Source organism: Pseudopodoces humilis, chromosome 18 (assembly GCF_049639895.1).
Source record: "Pseudopodoces humilis isolate 2021_Gansu_Grassland_sample_001 chromosome 18, ASM4963989v1, whole genome shotgun sequence".
Taxonomy (NCBI): Eukaryota; Metazoa; Chordata; class Aves; order Passeriformes; family Paridae; genus Pseudopodoces; species Pseudopodoces humilis.
The window spans coordinates 9,087,312-9,098,624 of NC_142217.1; the positions used below are offsets into that span (position 1 = coordinate 9,087,312).

At 37.5% G+C, this 11,313-nt stretch overlaps 1 protein-coding gene and 1 long non-coding RNA gene across 7 annotated transcripts; one reads left to right on the forward strand and one right to left on the reverse strand.

Annotated features, from left to right (window-relative positions):
* The first annotated feature begins 28 nt into the window (after positions 1-28).
* LOC148182925 (uncharacterized) lies at positions 29-10,706 on the forward strand. The gene is made up of 4 exons (XR_015774078.1): positions 29-107; positions 8,698-8,833; positions 9,951-10,094; positions 10,304-10,706. It is a non-coding gene; the product is annotated as an uncharacterized LOC148182925 (long non-coding RNA).
* TNFRSF17 (TNF receptor superfamily member 17) lies at positions 1,023-10,287 on the reverse strand. 6 transcript variants are annotated; one of them, XM_014252669.2, is made up of 6 exons: positions 10,188-10,287; positions 8,073-8,219; positions 7,868-7,955; positions 2,613-2,664; positions 2,338-2,469; positions 1,023-1,597 (listed from the first exon to the last, which is right to left on the reverse strand). In XM_014252669.2, exons 2-6 carry the CDS (start codon positions 8,135-8,137, stop codon positions 1,341-1,343), a joined length of 594 nt encoding a protein of 197 aa, XP_014108144.1. In that variant the 5' UTR covers positions 8,138-8,219; positions 10,188-10,287; the 3' UTR covers positions 1,023-1,340. The 6 variants fall into 6 exon arrangements, with proteins under 6 accessions (XP_014108144.1, XP_014108145.1, XP_014108142.1 ...); XM_014252670.2 differs by lacking the exon at positions 10,188-10,287 and adding an exon at positions 8,807-8,937; XM_014252667.2 differs by lacking the exon at positions 10,188-10,287 and adding an exon at positions 8,314-8,384.
* Positions 10,707-11,313: the final 607 nt, after the last annotated feature.

The following is an 11,313-nucleotide window of genomic DNA, read 5'->3' on the forward strand; positions in this document are numbered from 1 at the left end:
GCGCCCTCAGCGCGGCCCGGCCCCGGGGCTGCCGCGGCCCCTGCGCGTCCGGAGCCACCTGGGCACAGGGATCCTGCGGGGCAGGAACGCCACACCGGGAAAGGAAGGTGAGAAAAGTGGAGATAAAGCGTCCACATAAATTTTCCTCTGCTGCCGCATGTGCTGTGCAGGGTGAAAGCTCGGAAAGGGTCATTAAATAAAAACAAAAAACTAAGTGATGATAATAACTAATGTCATAAGGCCCTAGGCCTATTTGAGGGGTGCTGGCCCTGTGTGGCCAAAACCACCCGGAGCACCTAACTCCCAACTGGCCCCAAACTTTGTCAGCTTCCTAAAGATGCTGTAACTGATCAGTCCTAGATTTCGTGCAATGAAATACTTCAATTCGCCATTCATGCAGGAATCTGAAGGAGAATGTTAGCTACAAATAAAGACGATTGTTGTTGTGGTTGCTTGTGTGGTTGTTGCAATTTTCCAGGAATAAAATTCCTGTGGCCTAATATTGGGAAAGTAACATTAATACTTGGAAGGCAAGGTGATGGAAATATATTCCTAATTTTACGCCAAAGAGTAGTCTAGCATGACTAATCACCCATCCTTGTAAATATAACAAGAGTAATTAAAAAACATTTGTAAAAGAGAAATAAATCTCAGTCTGAAAAATACTTTGCACTGAAAGGAAAGCCTGTACCATCAGGAAATACATGGAATTGCAGTGAAGGTCAGGAGCTGGACTTCAATGACCCTTGTGGGTTCCCTCTGACCCAGGACATTCTGTGATTCCATGATCTGTGCTCTCCAGCACCACAACCTCCCTTAGGGTGACCCAGTGATACCTTCTGAACCCAGGGGCCTCCATACTATACAAGGTATTCATCTTTAGAACATTCCTGTTCCAAGTGTTGAAATTACTCTTTTCAAGACTGGGGATGTAGTATAGGTCTTCATTTCTGCTTCTTAGAACAGTCCTTGTGTACCATCAAGAAATTTTTGGCACAAGATCTGAGTCTAACATGAACGTATATATTTGGAAACATGTTTATTTTGTATATGTCTGCTGTAAGTAAGTACAATCTCTAAAGGCAGAAAAAGCTGTCACATGTAAGGACTTTCTGAAATTAAAAATGCCAATAACTAGTTGCATGACTGAGAATAATGTAGAAATACTTGACTAATGAAATACTAGAATTAGAAATAATATGACAATATTAATGCAAGTACAATGGGAGATCTCTAAGGATGATATACTACCTTCTCCACTGATTGCAAGTATTGAGGTTAACAGCGATACTGGAAAAACTAATTTATTATTACTCAGTACAAATACACTTCCCTCGCAGTCATCCAACACCCAGAACATAGTTGTAATAATCAAAAGATTTGGTGGTAACTAGAACAGTAGCTCGTTCTTCAGTAGCTGGTAATGGAAATGAAGTTTCACAGACAGTCTGAGGTTTTACCAAGCCACAGTCACTGCAAGTGCATTCTTCCACTGAATACATTAATGTTTCACTTGGAAGTGTGTGTCTAATTTCTTCCATATTCACACTGCTTTCAGTATGAGCCTTGGGAACAGTATTCAGCTCCACAGAGGAGTCTGTAAATATACAGAAGTTAATTTAATACATACATCATGCTGTACTAAACAAAGAGCTATTAAAGATCCAGATTTCATTATGGTCCAACTATGTTCTAACCTCAGTGAAAATTTTAAGATTTAGTGGAAGTTTTAAAATGTAGCTACATATAATCTTTTTTTCTGTGACAGTACAATCCTCTACTTCAGAATAAGCATTGAAGTAATCCAACACATATTTTCTAATCAGTTATTATTTAATGTCTGAGAATTCACAAATAATAGTATCTGTAAAATGGAAAAAAACTTTTTCACTTTCACATGCTTTTCACAGACTACAATATTAAATAAAATTATTTAAAGTCTTATAAAATGAAAAGCTAATATTGAATGTGTATCCTCTGCCTGGGAAGAATTTCTTTTGCATCCAATGAGAGTGAAACCCTTATAAAGCTTTTTTGCTTTTGTGCATTCATAAATGATTTCTCAAACAGCAGCAAGTAAGCCAGGTATGAATATACAGCAACACAATCCTGACAGGATCCAGAACCAACAAAGAAATTGCTGCTTTTGCAAGTCAGCATCTATATATTTATTCCCTAATAACTGTGGTAACTTCATGGAGACTATATGAGGAATACCAAATAATCCAACAAAGACAGTCATCAGAACCTGGAATATATACAATCTTTTTACATGGTAAGAGTAGCTAAAATGTACAATGATCTAAAATTATTTTATGAATAATCTTATTTATTCACCTGTGTTTTCCAGTTTTTCTTTTAGTTGCTTTAGGTGCTTCCATTTAAACAAGACCATTAAGGTGAACAGAGTGAGTATTAAAATCAACCCTATGCCCAAACAAATCCAAAGAATTCCACCTGAATCGGTACCTTATGAAATAAAAGAGATGCATTGCATTAATCATAAACAATAATTAATGTACAGTAAACATGTCCAGCACATCAAACTTAAATGTAAAATACAACAGGAAGATGCCTAGCACAGCCACAGAATACTGCAGAAATCTACTTACTCTTCTCACAGTAGTTTTCACACGAGGGCGGTGGTGCACTGGAACACCGGAGCTGACAAGGAGTACAAGAGAGCAGCAAATTATCAAAGTATTCATTTTTGGGGCACTGTGCCATCTGGGGCAGTAATTATGGAACTACAAAGCCACAAAAATTGTAAAAGAACGAGGATCATCTACAAAAGGCTTCTCAGTTCTCAGTCTGAGCAACTCTAAAAACAGTTAGCAGTAATAATGGACTTCCATCACAGTTCCACTACATGGGATCATGTTACAGAAAAAGGATTTAACTCTGAGGTCCCCAAGGAATTTCTGTTCCTTTTTTGGCAATTCACAATTGTAGAAAAACTGAGCAGCTGCACCAAGATAGTTTTCAATGTAAATTTTGTCTGAAACAGAAAATGACTATTTATAGAAGACATTTCTGGAGCAGGTGCTAATTACTACAAACTGTAGAGAAGATCTCCAAACAGGAGTTCATGATAACTGTTCTTGTCTCTAAAACATTGGGGATATTTTTCATGGTGACTGCTTCTCAATTCCAAATTAGCCTAATTTATCATCTATTAGTATTTGGTTGGCATTTTTGCTTAGTTCATTTTGGGGGTTTTAGCTATTTTTTTTTTTTTTGCTTATAACCATATTTCTATGAGAAATTTAATAAGATTACATTCTAATCATGAAAGAAGTGTTATATTAATATTTTACAATTTTGATTTAAAACATTATCTGCATTTTTCACTTATTTTTCTGTAATACAGAATTGTCATTGGGCTAAAACTGCAGTACCCAGCATGAAAAAATAAGTTTATAGGACATCTCCTTCCCAGACAGGTAGATGTATGTACAGTGAATGTAACATTGCTGAAAATGTATTTGGTCTCCTTACAGGAAAAATAAAAAAGCTTTGACTACAGACTGTCCCAATGAAAACAGTTTACACAGCTAACTTGTATCTTCATGTTTTATTCCAATAGAATTTATTTTAAATACAAAGTTAACCAGTAGTTTCTAGCAAGTAGAAATAACTGCCTTTATCCAGTCTCACTGCCACAGACAGATCAGAATTACAGGCTGTCTCTCATTATCATACTTAAGTTAATTTCCTTTTTGACTACAGAAATGTAGAAGGAAAACATTGTATAAGAAGTTGTAATTTCATACCACATTCCTATGAGACTTATTTTCCCACAAAATGCACCATGTGGGAATACACAAACTGTTCTTAGTGGAGCAGTCTAACAGATCTGTATTCTAGTCTTTAGCAGATGGAAATACTCATTGTGGCTTCTGTGCTTGTTTCTATGGGCCAGGTGCACAGCTCAAGGCTTTCTATCACAGGCTTTTCTCCCTCTTCAATATTAGTGGATAAACAAGAATTGATGAAATCTGATTTAGCCTTTTCAGTCATGGAGAGGACAACCACATTCTCAACAATGATCTCAAGAAAGCAGATACTCATGAAAGTATCTGCATGATATCCACAGGTACAGTAAGTGAATTTCAGGACAGACAAGCTGGATCCAATTCTTTAAGCTTTTATCCACTGACTTCAGTGAAAGATCCCAGCCTTTGCTGCACTCCTGGATTACTTTTTAAGGGGTGCAACACCTTACATTTGTCTTTGTTGGACTTCATCATGCACTCCTGCACTACATGTTGCTGTGATGTATCCTACAACTGACATCTACTCAATATAATATTGGTACTATTCATAAAAACTGTAAAGAGACTTTATAAGAGAAACATTGTGATCACCTACTGGGGATGTGCAATGAAGTCCACCACAGAAATCCACATTTGGTGAACTAATGCACCAATGTCTTCATTTGAAAAGTCCTGTCAAACTTTAAGTACAGTAGAAATTAATTTATGCCTAATTATTTGAGATTGTATATATAGGATCATAAGATATTGAGGCAGAAATGCTTTCTCTCTGTTGGCCAGAAAGTTTTCCTATATGGCTGGTTAGAGTTCAAACATATTTCTCATAAGACAAAAAGTAAATACAAAGCAGTCTCATCTTTTCAGTCAAACTCTAGGAAACTCTCCCCCAAAGTCAAAGGCACAATACAGCTTATTTCATCAGAGCTCTGGAGAATGATGCTGTCTCTTACAGCAATAATTGTCCCTCAACAGTTGGACTACTATTTCCCAAAGCTTACAGCCTTTAAGGATAAACTAATTTCTTTGATGGATGTGTCCCAAACCACAGATCCTTGATATTTAAGCAATACATTTTTTACACACTGGAAACTGGGGAGCAATGACTGTAAAGGGTCTCTAATATGTCATTCCTTTAAGCAGCCACCATTCAAGTCCCAGCCTTTTCCCCTTGGCTATACACAGTGCCAGTGATGTATGTAATGACAAAACACAGGCAACAAATGGTTCAAAAAGCGATGAGGAACTACAGTTGTCATGGCCTGTTGCCTTTGTTTTCTGCACATCCTAACATTCAGAAGTTCCTCTCCTCAAGGGCATGAAAGCAAGCATGTAATCAATAAATCTTCATAAAGCAATAGTTCCCCCTGACAGACCTCGCTACACATCTAAAATACATGTTATTTCAAAATCTATGTCCAGGAGTAAGGAAGACATTTTCTAGCTTAACAAGGTTCTTGTGCAACCTTCATTTTTGAGTCATTTTGATAGAAGGGAGTTAATATTAAAAAACTCAAACAAACAACCCTTTAAGCACTTTTTTGGAAGACATGTACTATACCAATTGGCTTTAATACGAGATGTTTTATACCTGAATTGAGAAGTTGTTTATATAGTTAAATATTGAACTCAGCCAACAAATGAAAGAAAACACAGAAGCATTAAGAATAAGTTCATTAAGAGACATTAAGGAAAGGATATTGTTATGGGCACACCAAGTACTGAACATCCAGCCAGAGCATTTCCTGCCATGAACACCAATTTGACTGTTGGTTTTGTTAAGCATCTGGAGAAATCAAAGACTTCCAGAAATTCTTGTCCGTTCTTATTTGTAACATGTTAAATTGATATTATGTGACAGAAATCAGTCACCTGGACAAAGTAAGAAAAATTTTATCTTTCACTGTTTAATTTTAAAAAAGCCATTGAGAGTGTCTAAGCTAAAATAATAAAATGAAAACTCTGGATGGAAAATCAAAGTAAGTAATATCATCATGTCAATGATTAAAGATTAAAAATTAATTGTCACAGAACAATAACTTAAGGTCTATTTACCACACATAACTTAAACAGCAAAGTTGTGTTGTGGCCTTGCTTCAAGGTTTCTCTGTTCAAGCTCATGCCAGGTTTTTTGTCTGACTGTACTTCAGAAATTCTGCTGGCATAATTACATAGAACTTACCAAGAGAAAGAGGGTTTTCTGCTAGGACTATAACATTCCCTTCACAAACAACATTAGCCAGGCTGACAAAGGAATTCTTCTGGTTGTATAGTTGCTTCTACATTGATGGTTTTGTGCTGGCACAGCTCTTTTTATCCCACTCACTAAGGCAACTGACCTACACTGTCAAATCTTATAGTACAGGCTTGCTCTGATCCTCTCCAATTCTCTAAAGCTATTTACAGGGTAAATCACCCCCAAAAAGTCTCTTATAAATCACCTCACTTCAACAATCCTAAAAATCAGTAAGACCAATGTACATACCAAAACCCGCCACCTTTTCTTCTCAGAAGTTATTGCAATTCAAGGAACAGCAGTCTTACAGACAGTCATCTCCTAAAACATGACCTGTTACTTTCTCTAACAGTTCTGTAACAGTTATTTTCAGAAATCCATGTTTTGTGACATGCATGCTTTGACTATAGATGGGAAGAGATAAGCTGTTCTAGGAATGATGTCCTACACTGCTAGTAAATAAAAGAATGGAGCTATTAAAGGGTTCATCATGTTCATTAACTTTTACAAGCTGCACAGAACAATACCACTCTTAGACAAAATATTGTTTAATGTCATTTGCACACAGAGCAAAAACAAGAACAATGTGGATTTTGCCTCTTTGGTTCAACACATTTTAACTAGACCACAGCTTTGAAAAGAGTGATGTTACTGGTGCTACATCAAGTATTTCCAAAATGGATTAAAGAGCAAAACAACAGAAGAGAAAAATGTTCCTTTAAAATAGTGATTAAAATAACAATAGCATAAACACAGTCAATTAAATCACAGCCAGCTTCTGTATCCCCCACTGTGTTCAAAGCTGACTTAGCTAGGAACCGTCTTATGGAACAGAGGAAGTGCACAGCCCAGGAAAGCAGTGCTAATAGACTGCAAACCCTTGGGGGAAAGAGGATACCTTTTCATTTTTCTGACATTCCACATGTGCCAGAATTGTTATGTAACTGCTAAGGACAATGCATAAAACAGGAATTGTGCAAGCAAGTTTGGATTAAGCTGATGTTTGTTAGAATGCCAGTGACATTTTTATGTTGGTAAAATAGTTTTTACAGAATGTAAACATAATTTATTTCTTAATGTAAGCACTTACATTTTGTGTTGGAAAAATAATCTCCTACATGCTTCTATTTTAGTGACTTTGCGGGTGGACGAAATAAACTAAAAATCATCAGTGGTATAATGCCAACAGGAGTAATGGAGTTACAACAAAAATAAATGTGCAGGAACAATTATGAATTATGTGAAGTGTTTGGCATGCACTGAAGTCTAACAAGAATTTTTGTTGTGGTAATTTTAGCCAAATTCTCTAGCTATTCAGAGGTTTGAGTAACACACATTCACTTTTTTAAAATTCTCATGTACAGCATCACAGTGCCAATGCATGCTCTCTCTCAAGACAGGAGGGAGATCGTAATTGATTTAGCCACCACTACTCCAGAATAATTCCCCATGCAAATCAGTGTCTCTGGAATAAGAATACTGTCACAGAATACTTCTAGAGTAATTAAACCTATTTAGAAACAAGCTCACTATTTCATTCTCACTGCTTCATAATGAAGTAATTATTTTCTGCAACAATGTTAACATGTTAACTAGCCATAGAAGAACTGCTTTAAAAATCCCATGACACTGTTATTCTTCCTTCACAACAATAATGCCATTCTGCTTTAGTCATTACTGAAACTAAAATCTTAAGGGATCTCTAATGGACAACATGCTCCCTCAACTGGAATTCCAGAGAATTAAGAAGGTGAAAAGAAAAATCCCACATGGAACCAGTTTTCTATTCCCCTCTCCCTTGAGACAAGACAGCATGTAAAACTTTCCATATAAAACTTAAGTGGTATAAAACTCTTACCATATTTATAAAGCGGGAGATCTGGCCTAGAGTTATGGTATCCAGCAGCAGACATGGCAGCTGGGAGCTCCTCCATGTCAGGGAGTCCCTGCAATCAGAAAAGGTGTGAATAAACAGTTATGTTAATGTTCAGCCACTCCTCATCACACTTGTGCTCCAGGCCCTTCCCCAGCTCTGTTCCCTTTCTCTGGACATGATCCTGTACCTCAATGTCCCTCTTGTCATGAGGGCCCAGAACTGGACACAGCACTCAAGGTGTGGCCTCAGCATTGGCAGTCACTGCACTGGTCCTGCTGGCCATGCTGCTCTTAGGAAGAAGCATGATTGATTTTCTAAACAAAACATTGCTTACCTAAAAAAAAGCATAAGAACAGGTAAACAGAGGTGTAGATTGTAATTCACAAGATTTCTTTTCAGCTGCTTCAGTATTTTGGTTGACATGATACCTCTTCTCACCAATCCTACTCCTGGCTTTCAGATCTCTGGAACCACACAGTCCCTGCCTTTCTTCAAAATAGATTCCCTCCTGTCTCTAACCTTTCTAGTCCTAACTCAGTCACTGTTTACATCATTTTAGTGATCTCATTCTTCCCTTCCTGGGATGCATGTTCTTTGCTCAGCACATTCCTTCCACATTAAGCAATCCCTCTGATATTTACAACATTTTAACTGCCATAAGGTTTATAAACTATGCACAGGTTCTTCACAATGTGCACGCCTAAATCCCCATCTTTGTTTCTTTTGAGCTTTGATAGCAAGATACCCACACACACAACAGTTTTGACAGAAAAACTACTTACCTAAACTACTCTCCCTCTCTTATTTTTCAGTCTGGAATCTCATGGTATCAAAACTACAGAAGAAATTCTGTCTAAGGAGGAACTGCACTGCCTGTGCATTCAGAGAGGCATCATGAGCAAAGATCCAATGAGAACCTACCTTACAGATCTCTGGGATCTTAACAGGGTAACTAAGGAATAGATCACACAGCTGAGAACTCTGAGCCTCCAGTTAGAGTCACATAAAAAAAGGATGGCACTTGCGAAAAAGACCTTTCACTCTTTATTTTTAGAGATACACAATCAAGGGGAATAAAGCTTGTGTATATGCACAGAAGTGAGAGAAACTCATGACTATTTTTAAAAATAATGAGCTGAGCATGTGTGGTATTTGAAAGCTGAGAACATGGACACAGAGAATTATAAACTGGCATTTTGGTGTAGCAATCCATGTATTTCTTTTGATATCTCAAGCAAAACAAATTAATTTTATGCCCTTTTTGAAGCCTGCAGTATGTGTTTAATTGCTCCAAAGGGAGTGATTAAGAAAGGCTTTAATTCTAGATTAGAGCCATCAAAAAGAAGAATCCAGCTCCAAAGTACTCATTGTCAACCTACGATGAAATGTGAGACAGGTTCTAAATTCCTTTGCAGATGTGGAGTAATTCTATGATTGGACTGTGAAATAGAGCTTATGCTCTGGTGCTACATTTGGAAACCAAAGAAGACTTTTATTTGAAATTCTTCCAATGAAACAGCTTCAAATACATTTCTATGAGGGAATTCATGGACTGCAATTCTGCCAATGTCAAGCACAGGGAGAGGAACAGGCCAGAAACAGCATTTGTTAAATAACAAGTGTTGGAAGAAGAAGTCAGTAAAAGGATGTTTCTAGGGCAAGATATCTTAGTTTGGACTAGACATGGTCTTCTGTAAATATAAAAGCCTCTTTATTCACTTATACTTCCAGGAGCACCAGTAAAGCTTAGGAGAATCTTGGTTCTTAATGAAGCCATCACGCTAAAACATAGCTGTGTTTTCTATTCTCTAGTTTTCAGCTAAATCTCCACAGACTACCTGGAAAGAGAATTTGCCAGGGTTTAAGAATATTAATTTATAAATTCCTGGCACCTAGTTAAACTTCCAATAATTTACCTCTTACCCCCTGTTTTTCTTTTTCTTAATAACTTGCTCCTTTGGCTTTGTTTGTAATGGCTCTTTCTGACTTCAAAGCAATTCTAAATATCAGGCTACTCATTTAGGTGCATAACTACTGTACATACTTGAATACCTTTAAATTTCAGGTCATGGCTCACAGTGCGTCACTCAAATCCCAGCGTGCTGCCACACCAGAAAGGGAAGCTGTATTCCTTTCCTGCTCCTCCCAGTCTCAGCCAAAATGTTTCTTTCCCATGTTGCAGTAGCTGGGGAAGTTACTTGATGTCAAGGTAAACTGAATCAATTCTATGGTAACTCAGCACCCTAAAACAACTCTTCCCATTTTAAGGCTGTTGGTAGTTTATGGAATTTTAAAAACTTACCTGTTGGTGGTGAGCAAGTAACTTCTTGAAGCTGTTAACCTGTTTGGAGCCTCCTAGTAAAATACATCTTTCTCTTCTTCCTCAGCTCATGTGGCTAAAGCATTGGTATTTCATAGGTGTCCCTGCCAGGCTGCAAAGTGCTTGTGGGAGCTTGGATGGAAGTTATTACCAAAGTATGGACCTCTATTCCTAACATCATATGAACAGAGCCCTCCATTTCACTGCTACAGGACTGACTCACCACAGGCTGCAAATGAGTGGTGAAGCTGCCTTGGGATAGTCTATTGCATTAATACTTTGCTGCTGTCACCAAAAAATAACACCTGTTCCCCATTCTTACTTTACACCAGCCCTGGCATTTGTCAAATGCCTCTTATTTGATTCATCCGAGTAGCCCAGGAGGAAAGAGAAAGTGGATTGTTCTGTCACTAAATTTAATGAGCTGGACAGACTCAGCAGAGGGTCTAACAGCTCAGAGGCAGCTGGGCCAGACTCTTCTTTTATAGACAGTTTTGATCACTTAAGTCAGTCATGACATGAGGATGGATTTATTTGGGTGGTTCTCAATAAATTTTAGTATTTATTAAATGAAGAGCTGGTATATTTATTCTAAACATTTTGAAGCAGAAGAAATCAAAACAATAAAAGTTTTTATAATGGTTTAAAACCTCAAGCAAACAGAACCATTTATACTCCAGCAGATATTTTTCCAGTAAAACTATCATAATTCCACTTTTTGTTTTGAGTACCAGCTGTTCCAAAGTGGAAAAACAAACTACTAGCCCTGTTAAAAATTTAGTGTTTGAGTTTACACAATTCCTATGTGTGACAGCCTGCAAAACAGGTTTGTACACTCTGAAGGGCATCTGGCATCTTCTGAAATTCTGTGGACTAATTCTTTATATCCTAGCAAGTACCTAGGGAATAAATACCTGTCAAGGAAGGAAGACAGCTTGTGAAATACAACTAATTCTTTTCCCCTGAAATCAGTGGTAAAATGCACTTCTGCACCTCTGATCAAATGCATATTTGGCCCTACTCCACTCACACAGACACACACACACAAATTTCTCACAACTTAGTGCTTCAGGAGCCATCAGAAGGAAGCTCCGTCTCAAAAACCTTA